Raw genomic sequence first — 13741 nt, 5'->3', positions numbered from 1 at the left:
GCCTTCCCTGGTCACAAGGCCCTGGGTACCTAGGGTACCATTTACTAGGGGCTGACATGTGGCTAGGGTTTGCCAATTGGGAGTTTGTGGTTTAAGGAAGGAACATAGGCCCTGGGCACCTGATTGGCAGGAACCCAGGGTACACTCAATCGAAGTACATTCAGCAATTTAGCAAAAAGTGGGGGCATACCATGCAAGAAAGATGGCACTTTCTCACACCTACCTCGTGACTAAGAAGACTTCTTCGAAGAAAAACAAAGTGCAAACATCTGGACCCAACACTAGATGGCGATCTATGCATAGCATGTTTGGGTCGAACTCCCAGTTAGACCCAAACATGCATGTAATTTCCCATGTCTCGCTAAAATCAACTAGATACTATCGACGGAACCATGACAAGGTAACAGACTGAAAGGAGACTGACAATTAACGACGGTCATTCCGCTATTTGCCAGCTTTTGTGTCTCGTCAATACTGACTAAGCACATCAATATAGCAATGATTAGACCACCCGTGGCACTTCTCCAATGTAACCAGAAACCGATTCATACATCACAAATTCCCAATTCTGTGCTCCAGTGCCTAGAAGCAACTGCTTTCTATTGTGCAAAATAAAACAAATTAGGAAACATATGAATGACAATGTGCTTGCAGATGAGCATTTGTCATATGTGCACTATTTCAGAAAGCTACAAGTTCTTACCTGCAGCCAATTCCTGTTGCTTTTGTTTCTCAACCATCTCTTTTTCTCTCTGTTCTTGCAATTTCTTAGCTCTTTCCAACCTACAAAACAGTAATCTTTATGTCAGAGAGCTGCAAACCTCCATTCTCTTAAAGTGCTTCTTTAATACCACAATACAAAGCCAAACCCAGACTAAGCTAACAAGACTGGTCATCAGCCAAAGCTTTTCAAAGAAAAGACAAGTCACAGAAGGTTTAATTACATCAAACTAGATACAAACTGTTGGAGACAGGCAGAATATGCTAGAAGGAAAATGTTACTTACCCAGTAAGCATCTGTTCTTGGCATGTAGATTTACATGCTTTGCATACTCCTGCCATCTTGTGTTGGGTGCAGATGTTTGCAAGTTTTTTCTTCTTCAAAGAATTCTTTCTAGTCATGAGGTAGGTGCCTTCACCTTTCAGTGATGGTGCGCATGGGCACCGGCTCCATTGTTAGATTGTTTTCTGTAGAAAGCTGGATCTGTATATACTATACCAAAATGAGTTATAGGGTGCACAGAGTCCAGTGGAAACCCAAAGGTAGGCAGAGGTAAAAGTAGATAGCACCTTACTCTCTATTTGTGGTCATGTGGTCAAGCATTAAGGCTTTATCAGAGGGTAGTGTTAAGCATTTTTTGTACACGCCCAATCAGCAAATGATATCACACACTCAGACTGAACTTCAGACCAATTGCCTTTGTATAAAACTATTCTTAGAGTTATTTTATTTTCTAGAACCAAGCAAGCCTGGCACAGGTAAGCAATACGTACTTTACAGTAGTAATGCAGTTTTTAAACAGTATGAATTGCAATTGTATATGCACTTTGATTTGATCAAAGAAGAGCTATTAGTAATGGAATGCTTTTGACATACTGTACATATATTTTGTATTGGCTGTTTAGTAGAATGTCAAGTTCTTACAGTGTAGTATACCTGGATACTACACTGGGACATTTCCTGTAAACAGGCGAGTAAAAGTGTTTTGGTTATTTAGTTACAGTTTGAAAAGTTTTCATAGATTTTCCAACCCCACACTTTCCCCAGAAAACAATCAATGTTATCCTATAGAGGAAAATAGGGTTATAGGTTTAAAGGTAAGTATTCGTTGTGGGAGTTGGTATTCTGGGGTTAGACTCAGGGGTCCCCCAAGGTCAAGGATGCACTCTTGTTACACCCTCAGCGGCACTAGGGCGGCCGGGTGCTGAGGCCCAATGTTATCCAATGGGGGATAGGTGGCTTCCGGTTGGTGGCTGCTGACTAGCAGTCCACTGGGTTGTGGGAGCAGAGCTCCTGGACTAGCTGAGGGAAAATGAGGGTTCAAGCCAGCACAAAATGTGCACCCTCAGCGGCACTGGGGCTGCAGAGTGCAGTGCTGTTTTGACGTCGGGCGCCCTGTAGCTTTCAATGGGGTTTCTCCCGTTTGCAAACACACCGCAGGTTCGGGGACGAAGGTCTTCTGGGTGCGACCACCACTTGGAGGTAAGTTGGGATGCTAGTGGTTAGTTAGGCACCGTCGGTTGGGCCATTCAAGGCCGTGAGGCGTTTGGTGCAGGGGTGGGTGTGATCTTACCAGCTCCTGGCCGCGGTTGGGTGGGACCTTCCGGATTTAGGCTGCAGGCAGGTTAAGGATCACGGGTCTGGATCGTCCAGGAGACCTCCTCGTGGTGTTGGGCCACTCAAACTCAGGCCATGGGCGTCCGGTGCAGATTTGAGGATCCTGCCGGAGCTGGAGTCTGTGGGGTGAACAAATCTGGTGTTCATGGGAGGCAAAGTCTTTGATTTGGAAGGCAGGTCAGGTCCTCTGGGTTCTTGAGGTTGCTGGCTGCAAGACACACTGAAGTTTCGCTTCAGCAGGTTCGGGGTGGGGAGAGGCCGGTAGGGCTGGGGCCATGTCAGCAGGCACCCTCCTCTTGTTAGCTTTGGCACGGCTGTTCGGTCCTTCTTTTCTTGTAGTCGGTTCTTGGCTGAGGAGGCAAGGTTCGGGGTGGGGGGGCATATACCTCACTCTGGTTGGCTGCCCCCCCCCCCCCCCCATCTGCAAGATGGCGGGGACTGAGTTGTGCTTCACACCTTGACTCCCCCACCTGAGGGGTAGAGTTGGCAGAGGTGGGCACACCTCTCTTCCTCACTTGTTTTTCCCGCCGGTTCTTCTGCCCAAAGTGGGGGTCAGAACCAGTGGGGATTCGTTGCTGAAAGCAGCAAGTGGCCTGGGCAAGCTCACAAAGGCGGCAAGCCTTTGAAGCTTCCCCTTTGTGGACCCTGCCCATCCTGGGGGGAGGAGGCTTAGCACCTCGTCCCACGATGTGCATTGTTTCAGGGCCGCTAGAGCAGCAGGCTCTCGACCCAGGGGTCCAGAAAGCAGTAGCAGCTGAAAGCAGCCACTCAGTCTGGACACTAGTGGTGGGTCGTTTTTCAGGGGGCATCTCTAAGATGCCCAGTGTGTGCATTTTTCATTAAATCCCACACTGGCATCAGTGTGGATTTAATCTGCTGAGAAGTTTGATACCAAACTTCAGTATTCGGTGTAGCCATTATAGTACTGTGGAGTTTGTAATGACAAACTCCCAGCACCATATACTCTTAATGGCTGCACTACACTTACAAAGTCTAATAATGGCCTTACACACTCTAGGAACAAAGTGAATCCCACATATCCCTGTGTGCTATGCCTACAACCCACTGCCCTGGCATAGATCAGTCACCCATCTAGCAGAGTGCACTATACCAGTGGTGAGGGTACAGCTGCATGAACCCTGTACCCCTACAGTGTCTGGGGCCATTCCTAGACATTGTGCTACTACATTGTCCCACTTTGAGCGGGAGAACCAGCATGAAAAACAAGTGAGGAAAAGGTGTGCCCACCTCTGCCAACTCCACCCCTCCGGGGGGGGGAAGGCGCGGTGAAGCACAGCTCTCAGTTCACGCCATCTTGAAGATGGGGGGGACTCAGCCAACCAGAGACAGGCTCATGCCCCCCTCCCACTGGCGTGGGCATAATATGGGGGTGTAGCCACCCCAGCGAAAGGACCCAATGGTCCCTGCCTTCTCCCTACCTGTAACACCCCTAAATCTAGTTTAGGGGCAGCCCTGAACCTTGCTTCCTCAGATCCAGACTAGAAACAGGAAGAAAAGAAGAAGGACCGAACAGCCGTGCAACAACTAAAAAGAGAAAGGACGCCCACGGACCTGGCCCAAGCCCTACCGGCCTTTCTCCCCCTCGAACCTGTTTCTGCGAAGTCCCAGTGTGTTCTGCAGCCAGCAACCTCAAAAACCCCAGAGGACCTGCTTGCCTTCACTTTCAAAGACTGCTTCTCACGTGAACACTGGATTTGTTTAACTGCAACCTCTGGCAGCAGCTGGAGACCGCAAATCCGCCTCACTACACCCGCCATCTACGGCCCGCGCTCAAGTAGGCAAACACCACAAGGAGGTAACCCTGGCGATCCTGAACTGAGATCAGGCGGCCCCATACCTGCCTCAAGCCTTCAGCCGACGCCTGCAGCCTATATCCAGAAGGCCCACCTAACCGTAACCAGGAGCTGGTAAGAAGATCCGACCCCAAAAGGCACCCCTGCACCCGATGCCACACTGCCTTGTGTTCCCAAACCAACAGTGCCTAACCAACCACTAACTTCCCAACTTGCCTCTCGAAGTGATGGTAGCACCCAGAAGTCCTTAGTCTCCCTGCCTGCAGTGCTTTTGTAAACCGGAGGTGCTCAATTGGAAACAACCGGGCATCTGACCTCGAAACAGCACCCTGCCGCCCTAGTACCGCTGAGGGTGCACCTTTAATGCTAATTTGGGTCTCTATGCCCTGAGCTAAAGTCCAGGAGCTTTGCTCCCACAACTCAGTGGCCTGCTTGCCAGCAGCCACCAACCGGAGGCCCCCTATCCCCCATTGGGAAACATTGGGCCTCAACACTGCACCCGGCCGCCCTAGTGGTGATAAGGGTGTAACAAGAGTGCATCACTGACCCTGGGGGATCCCTTAATCTACCCCCAGAACCTTAACTCCCACTACCAAATACTTACCTAAAAAACGATAAGGAATATGCTACTTACCAGTATGCATCTGTTCTTGGCATGTAGAGCTGCAGAGCCACACACTTAGGATAGTAGATCGCCATCTGGTGTTGGGCTTGGATGCTTGCAGGTTGTTGTCGTCTTCGGAAGAAGTCTTTGGTCAGGAGATAGGCGACTCCTCCCTTGGACTACAGTGCGCATGGGCATCCACTCCATCCTCAAGATTGTTTTTCGCCATGATGGGAAATGGAGTTTGTAAAAAGAGAGAGAGATGTCCATGTGTAATGTCCAAGTAAGACTATGCTGGAACAGATACAGGTCCCGGGGAGGTGGGTGTGTGTGGGTCTGCAGCTCTACATGCCAAGAACAGATGCATACTGGTAAGTAGCATATTCCATTCGAGGCATATGACCTGCAGATCACACACTTAGGATAGACTATATTGCAATGTCTCCCCTGGCGGTGGTCACCTGTATCAGTTGCAGCAGTTTGGAATAAAGTTTTAAGGACAGCCTGACCTACAGAAGTTTTGTTGTTTTGCTTGCACGTCAACACAGTAATGTTTAGTGAAGGTGTGTGTTGTAGACCATGTGGCTGCCTTACAGATATCTTCTAAGGGAATGTTTCCTAAGAATGCCATGGAAGCCCCTATTTTGCGTGTGGAATGCGCTCTAGGGTGAACTGTTAGTGTGCGTTTAGCCTTGTGGTAGCATATTTGGATACATTTAACTATCCACCTGGCTATCCCGGATTTGGAAATGGGGTTGCCTTTATGTGGTCGAGAGAAAGCAACAAACAATTGTTTGGTTTTGCGGAATGCTTTGGTTCTGTCAATGTAGTAAAGTAGGGCTCTTTTAACGTCTAAGGTATGAAGAGCTCTTTCAGCTACAGAGTCCGGATTTGGGAAGAACACTGGTAGCTCTACTGATTGGTTAAGATGGAACGGAGATATGACTTTTGGCAGAAATTTCGGATTTGTTCTAAGAACCACTTTGTTGCGGTGTAATTGTAGGAATGGTTCTTGTATGGTTAAAGCCTGGATCTCACTTACCCGTCTAAGGGATGTGATAGCGATAAGGAAAGCCACTTTCCATGTGAGGAACTGTAGTTGCATTTATGCAGAGGTTCAAAAGGGGGTCCCATGAGCCTTGTAAGAACAATGTTTAGATTCCACACTGGAGAGGGTGGTAATCTGGGAGGAATAATCCTCTTAAGCCTTCCATGAAGGCTTTGATCGCAGGCACTCTAAATAGTGACAAGTGTTGTCGATTTTGCAAGTAGGCTGCTAATGCTGCTAAGTGGAGACGTATGGATGAGTACGCTAAATTAGTCTGGCCTCTTTTATAATATTCATACAGTCTGGTGGTAGGTTGAGGTAACCGAACTCTAGGACTTCAGGAGCCAGATCGCTAGATTCAGTTGATCTGGGTGTCTTATTTCTCCATGGTTCTGGGTTAGTAAGGACGGGGAGAGATGCAGTTTTTGGTGTGGAACTAGAGAGTTCCAGCAGTGTTGTGAACCAGGGCTGGCGTGCCCGTGTGGGGGCTACTAGGATCAGTTTGAGAGACTGTTGCCTGAGCTTGCGTACCACGAATGGAATGAGTGGGAGAGGTAGAAAAGCGTACGCAAATCTGCCTGACCAGTTCATCCATATCGCATTGCCCTTGGACTGTGGGTGGGGAAACCTGGCGGCGAAGGTTGGGAATTTTACGTTTGTGTGTGGCGAACAGAAACCATTTCTGGTTGGCCCCATTTTTGGAAAAAGGGGAGTAGGACTTGTGGGTGTAATTCCCATTCGTGGATCTGTTGAGTCTGTCGACTTAACAGGTCGGCAATCTGATTGTGAACCCCTGGAAGGTGTTCTGCAAGCAGGTATATGTTCTGGGGAATGGCCCATCTCCAAATGTTCTGTGCTAGCTGGGACAGCTGGAGAGAATGTGTGCCTCCTTGTTTTTGCATACAATACACGGCTGTCATGTTGTCCGTCCGGATGAGGACAGTTTTGTTCTGGAGATGTATTTGGAATGATTTTAGTGCTAGGAATACTGCCAGTAGTTCCAGCTAATTGATATGGAGCACTTTCTGTTGAGTGGTCCATTTGCCCTGAGTGGTGTGTCCTAGGAGATGGGCTCCCCATCCCGTGAGTGATGCGTCTGTTGTTCGCACTATTTGTGGAAGAGGCTCGAGGAACGGTCGCTCTTTGGACAGGTTTATTGTGTTGCACCATTTTAGAGAGCGATGTGAGCATCTGTCCACCAACACCAGATCTGTTCGTGGTCCGTGAGCCTGATTCCACTGACGTGCTAGACACTCTTGCAAGGGACGCATTTGAAGTCTTGCATAAGGCACAATGAATATGCCGATCAGTTGCATGAACACTCTTGCTGGAAGAGAGTGTTGGGTTTGAAATTTTACGATGAGAGCTTGTATATTGGCTATCCTGGCTGGGCTTGGATATGCTAGGGCTTTGGAGGTATTTATGGTGGCTTCCAGATATTGATGTATGTGGGAGGGTTGGAGATGAGATTTGGGGTAGTTTATTGTGAATCCCTAGTTGTGCAAGATTTGAATAGTTCGGTGAGTGTGTGGAACGCATTTGTTGAATGAGTTGGCTTTTACTAGCCAGTCGTCTAGATACGGGAAGACATGAATTTGTTGTCTTCGGAGATGCGCTGCTACTACTGCTAGACATTTGGTGAATACTCTGGGCGCAGTTGTTACCCCGAATGGAAGGACTGTAAATTGATAGTGTTGTCCGTCCACCACAAACCTTAGGTACTTCCTGTGAGCAGGATGTATGGGAATATGGAAATAAGCGTCCTTGAGATCTAGTGTGGCAAGGAAATCGCCTTGTTGTAGTAGTGGTAGCACTTGTTGAAGAGTAATCATATGGAAATGATCGGAGTTTATGTACAGATTTAGGAGTCTGAGGTAGAGTATTGGTCTTAGAGTCTTGTCCTTTTTGGGGATTAGGAAGTACAGTGAGTATAGCCCTGTACCCTGATGTTGTAAGGGAACTGGTTCTATTGCGTGTTTTTGAAGCAATGAGAGGACTTCTTGTTTGAGGAGCGCAAGATGGTCCGGTGACATGGAACGCTGCTTGGGTGGTATGTGTGGAGGGGTAGTGGTGAGTTCCAGGCAGTAAACATACTGGATAATTTGTCTTACCCACTTGTCTGTTGTGATGGAGTTCCAGACAGGTAGGAACTGTTTGAGTCTTCCCCCGACTGGAGTGGAATGGTCTGGGGGGAGTGGAGGAAAGTCACTGTTTTGTGGCGGGGGAGGTACGAGTGTTGGTATTGCCTCGACCTCGTCCCTTGTTGTTGTTTCCTCTATATCCCCCTCTAAAATATCCTCTACTAGGGGATGTTTGTTTAGAGGTTTTGAATGTAGAGGAGGTGTCTGCACCCATATTCTTGGAGGCTCCTCTGTAGAAGGAGCACCGAAAGGAGCCGCATGGTTGTGGAGACTGCAATGATCCCATGGACTTGGCAGTCTCGGTGTCTTTTTTCATTTTTTCAAGTGCAGTGTCAACTGCTACCCCAAACAGCTGTTCTAGGTTAAAAGGTTGGCTAAGTATGGTACTTTGTACTTCTGGCTTAAAGCCTGAAATGCGTAGCCAGGCATGGCGTCTAAGGAGTACACTTGTGTTTATTGCTCGAGAGGCGGTGTCTGCGGCGTCAAGTGCACATTTAATTGACGCATTTGAGATAAGCTTTCTCTCTTGTATAAGGTCATTTGCCTGGGTCTTGTATTGGTCTGGCAGGTGTTGTAGCAGATTCTCCAACTGATCGTAGTGAGCCCTATCGTAGCGTGCGAATAGGGCTTGGGTGGTGGCAATACGCCAATGATTGGCAGCTTGTGCTGCTACTCGTTTGCCCGAGGCTTCTAATAGTTTGGATTCTTTGTCAGGGGGTGGTGCATTTCCCGTGGTTTGGGAGTTGGCGCGTTTCCTTGCATTAGAAACGACCAAAGAATCCAGAGGGAGCTGTCCTTTGATGTAAAAAGGATCTTCTGGGGCAGGTCTATATTTTTTCTCAATTCTTGGGTTAAGCACCCTGGCACGGACGGGGTCTTTAAATACTTCTGTGGCGTGTTTAATCACCCCTTTAAGCATAGGTAAAATTTGTACCAACTTCTGAGACTGTTCAAAAGTGTCTAAGAGGAAGTCTTCCTCGGGTGCATCAGAGTGCATGGTGACGCCATGGTAAAGTGATGCTCTGTTTACTAGTTGTCCAAACCCCAGGTGGTCATCTGGAGGTGATGGTTTGGAGGGATATGGTGTAGGGTCAGGTATATCTGGTAGAGGGTATGCCTAATCAACTAATGGTGCGGTATCTGGATCCGTGAACGGATCATTAGTATTATAAGGATCACCCCCTCCCCCTAGGTCATCATCATCCTGTGGAGGTGGTGTATGTGATGGAGTTGGTAGAGGTAAGGGTTGTGTAGGCAGAGGGGGTGGGGGTAGAAGGTTGTATGGGAGAGGAAGGAGGTCTGATGTTATTTGTTGCCAGTTCTGGAGGAAATGTGAAACTGCCTCCCACTGATGAGATAGGAGGAGAGGGGGCAGTAACCAGAGCCAGCGAGCCGCTAGGTGTGGTCTCTGCCCTGGCGACCTTGTTGTCCTCTGTTCGACCGAGAGAAAGACGAAGACGATTGGTTCTGCCGCTGACTGTAGTTAGGCCTGTAAGACTGCGATTGGGAACCATATGAGGAGTAACACTGTTGTTGATAACCTCCTCTATGTTGAGTTACCTCTTCCTCTCGTTCCTCGGAATGGGAACTTGCGGTACTGCAGAGTCCCCAAGGATTTTGCTGTCCCCGTATATTTGAGATCTTGAAGCGCATCATCAATATGTTTTCCAAACAACGCTTCCCCATCAAACGCCATATCTAAGATTTTGTTCTGGACGGAACCAAGTAGCCCATAACCAGCCCCGTCGCCGCAGAAATGCCGCTCCAGCTAAGGATCGAAAAGCCATTGTTGCAATGTCCATAGCGCAATCAATGATTTCTGCTGATGTCAATTCTCCCTCCTGAAGAATCCTTTTAATCTCTTCATTTGCCTCTTCTAGCAGCTGTTCTAAATAGGGGAAAAGGTCGCACCACATCTGGCAATCATATCGCCCAGGAATAGCCAAAGAATTAGCGGCTCTGACTAGCAGACTGGACAAGGACGAAAATCTTTTGCCTACATTATCCAGCCGCCTGCCCTCCTTATCTGGAGGAGTGGTAAGAGGAGCCGAAGGATTCCTAGATTTACTCTGTGCAGCTTGTGAGATTACAGAGTCTGGCTTAGGTTGGCTGGTCAAACAAGCTGGGCTTCCCTTCGGAGCCCTATACTTTTTCTCCAGACGAGGTAGAAATGGAATCACCATGGCTGGATTTTGCATAACCTTTAAGCCTTCCTCCCAAACACGGTCCACAATTGGAATTGACCTGATCTATTTCCTATAAGGCTCTTTAAAGCCATAAAGGAAACAGTCCGATTCCACCTTAGCCATGGGTAGTGCAAACCTCTTGGTGGCTCTCCATTAAATTATGGAAACCCCCTATATCTACAGGGGCGGGGGGGGGGGAATTAGCAGGCGTAGGAGCAGGAGAAGCGGGATCTGGAATGATAGTCATCCCACTCTACATCTGGATCCGGAATTGTAACATTCCCTTGGTCGTAGTCAGAGGTGTCATCTTGGGTGGCAGGGACAACCAGTGGCACATCTTGCGCCTCCACCATTGGTTGAGGCTGTGGTACTTGCGTGGTCACAAGACGAGCTGGAGGGATAGTGTTACTCAGAAGTCCTGATATAGGAGGCTGTGTCGCAAATCTCCTCCTTTAATCCACTAGCATGGCTTGTAAATCCGATAATAAGGAAGAGGGCATTTGAACCATCTCCTGATGATATTCCGGTTGAAATTGAGAAGGAGTACCATACTGATCATAATTCTCATACTCTCCTTCAGAATCATTGTCTTGGCATTTAACGTGAAGCTGCGAAGGGCTATTCGCATAGCCAACAGGTCGTTCCTCCTCGTCCGAATCCTCCTCTTCTAGGAGAAGAGAAGGTGGTAATCGAGTCACCCTCCTTGGTGAGGTCATCTCTGGTGTAATCTGCCGTTTAAGCAGGATTTAAAATTTTTCTGTCAAAGAAATCACCGCCGTCGACGCCGCACTTGTTGCCGACATCCTCAGACATCGTCGAAACCATAGTCGACGAAGATACAGATCTCGTCGACAGAGCCCTGTGCCAGAACGGGCGACGTGGAAACAACCGTCGACCGAGCCAGTCGACGGGGTGAGAACTGAAGAAGACTTTACCTTTGAAGTTTTCGTCGACGGAATCGTAGACTGCGTCGATGGGAGAGACTTCTTTGAAGACTTTATCTCAGAAGACAATGATGGCTTTCTGAAGGTTTTTGTAGATGAAGGGGGTAACTTTGGAGGAACAGAACTGGATTTCTTCTGAAGACTCGTTTCTTTTGATAGTCCTTCCCTCTCCTTTGCACCTCACGATCACGTAAAGTCTTGGTCGAAAAAGTTCAGCAAATTTTACAGTCCGCAGCCTTGTGGTCTGGGTACAGACAGTAAATACAGTCCTTGTGTTTGTCTTCAATATACAACCTCTTTTTTGCACAGGTAGCACAAGCTCTAAAGAGGGCCTTCTCTTTATCTGACATCATGAAGAATTTGAAGGAAAAAAACTGTTGAAAATGCTGTTGAACCAAGTTCTAATAACAAAACTGAGCAGAGCTCAGTGGAGACTCCCTAGCACAACGTGCAGTAGAAAAATCTGAGGTTCTGAGCTTCTCTCAGGAGGGTTCCTAGGGGTGAAGCTAATCTGATTGGTTGTTCATTTTTTTTGGTCTCTCTTACGAAAAGAGGTAGATAGGATGCAAAACAAGAATGGGCCTAGGCCAGAGTTGTTTTAGTGATGTTTCTATTGCTTTTTTATGTATACCGGGGACTCTCATACCGACGACTGGGAATGATACAAGCATGGGAATCTATGAAAGTTCCAATACTGGAGTAATATTTTTTATACAAAAACAATTGGTCTGAAGTTCAGTCTCCGAGTGTGTGAATTCATTTGCTGACTGAGTGTGTACAACAAATGCTTAACACTGTCCTCTGATACTGCCCGACCACACTACCACAAACCGAGAGTAAGGTTCTATCTTTACCTCTGCCTAACTGGACTCTGTGCACACTATACCTCACTTTGGTATAGTATATACAGAGCCAGCTTCCTACACCGAACCTTTAGGGTTTGTTCCGACCGGAGATCTTCCATTGAAAACAGCACCACATACCGATCCAGCACCCTGCACCTAGCCGCCCCTGTGGGTGCACCTTGTGTGCTAACTTGGATCCCCCTTTACTCCGAGCTTAACCCTAGGAGTTTTGTACCCTCAACCCTGTGGCTTGCCCCTGAGCAGCCACCGATCGACGGCACCCTAGACCCGTAGGCTAACACTGAGCCTCAGCACTCTGCCCCCAGCTGCCCTAGTGCAGCCAAGGGTGTTTTTTTGAGTGCACCCTTGACCTTGGGGAACCCTTGTACTAACCCCAGAAACTCACCCCTCAAGACAGTTTACCTACCTGCAAACTGGTAAGCTCATTTTTCTCCAGAGGATTCTCCTCCATCTTGTGAGCAGAAGCCTACCTGTGCCCCAGATTGCAGTTAGAGTCCAGGAAGTGGTAAGGAGGCAGACTAGTGTTGTCTCTTATCTAAAAAAGATTTTCCCTACCTGTGATTGTATCATCTTTTTTTTTTCTTTTTAAATTTCTTTACCCGTGGTTGTTACAGTTAAAAATTGTTGTTTAAACCTGCCAGTGATTGCATAATTTATCCCATGTTTTTGTGTTTAAACTTGTGGTTTTTCCTGCCTGTGACTGCTTCCATTTAACCTGTTGAATTGTGGGATTTGCAGTCCGAACTCTGTAGTTTTTCCCTCTCCCACCAAATGTTTCCTTTGCTCTGTGCTAAGACCTGCATGTTAAGCAATGCACCCCCAGTGACCATTTTGTGTTAACAAGTCAGTGAAACCAGCCCCCCGCCCCCCCCCCCCCCCCAGACAGCAGTAATCTGCTGTAAGATGTTTAAACTGTGTTTAATGGGGACTGTGCACTTCGTTTTTTGGCCAGGAGAGAGAGTAGAGCTTTATACAAATAGTGTTAGAGGACAAGTTTGTTAAGGCCTTACCAAAGTGTGGATTGAGCCAGTCTGTCTCCTAGGAGATTTCTGAATAGAGGAGCAGCCTCCAACTGCCTGGCCAGCAAACCTCGTCTGAGGTAGCTGGGACCTTATATAGTCGGATATTGTTTGGTACATGTATACACTGATTGGTGGTTGCATCTGATGTTTCCATTGGATTAGAGTTAGTGTCCCCATTGGTTGGGTATTTGAGGGTTCTGATTGGTTTCTGGGTCTGTGATTCAATCAATGTAGGGTTGGGGCTAGGGTTAAGATTTAGATTGGAATTAGGGACTAGGGCTTCCTGTGTTATTGGGACTAGGGCTAGGCCTTTAGGCTTCTGGTGTTATTGGTTGCTGGACTAGGTGTGGGGCTAAGAGTAGGGTTAGGCTTTCTATTGGAAGTAGAGACTAGGGCTGCCTGTGCCATTGGTTGTTTGGACTAGGGTTGGGACTACTGGTAGGCCTAGGGCCTCTATTAGACGTAGAGATCAGGGTTTTTAATTTTTAACTGATTGGGTGCTTGGACTAGGGCTAAGATTGGCTGTAAGGTCCTGGTCTCCTATTGGTTCTACATTTTAGGGCTAGTGTTGTGATTGGATAGTGCTAGGGCTAGGGTTCCCATTGGCTGAAGGGGTCACCCGACTACTAGGGCTATAAACAGCCAAGGCTTAGGGCGTCTCAGCTAAGGGTGGAGAAGACATGGGCGAGTGCCTGTTTTGAGACTGGTCGAGACCTGGGCCAGAAATGCTGCCTATTTTCCCTTTCATTAATACCCCACCCTATGTATGTGTCCCTCT

The 13741-nt window shown here is 47.8% G+C and overlaps 1 protein-coding gene across 3 annotated transcripts in view; it reads right to left on the bottom strand.

Moving 5' to 3' along the window:
- The window catches only part of RSRC2 (arginine and serine rich coiled-coil 2), a 326144-nt gene that overhangs the window by 104603 nt on the left and 207800 nt on the right, over positions 1 to 13741 (bottom strand). For all 3 annotated transcript variants that reach the window (XM_085633609.1, XM_085633611.1, XM_085633612.1), the window contains one exon: positions 704 to 783. In XM_085633609.1, coding sequence (XP_085489735.1) covers positions 704 to 783 — 80 coding nt within the window. The remainder of the gene's footprint in view (positions 1 to 703; positions 784 to 13741) is intronic.

Source organism: Triturus cristatus, chromosome 11, assembly GCF_964204655.1.
Source record: "Triturus cristatus chromosome 11, aTriCri1.1, whole genome shotgun sequence".
NCBI classification, from domain to species: domain Eukaryota; kingdom Metazoa; phylum Chordata; class Amphibia; order Caudata; family Salamandridae; genus Triturus; species Triturus cristatus.
The sequence above is the reverse complement of the archived record's forward strand: the minus strand, read 5'-3'. Positions and strand labels throughout refer to the sequence as shown.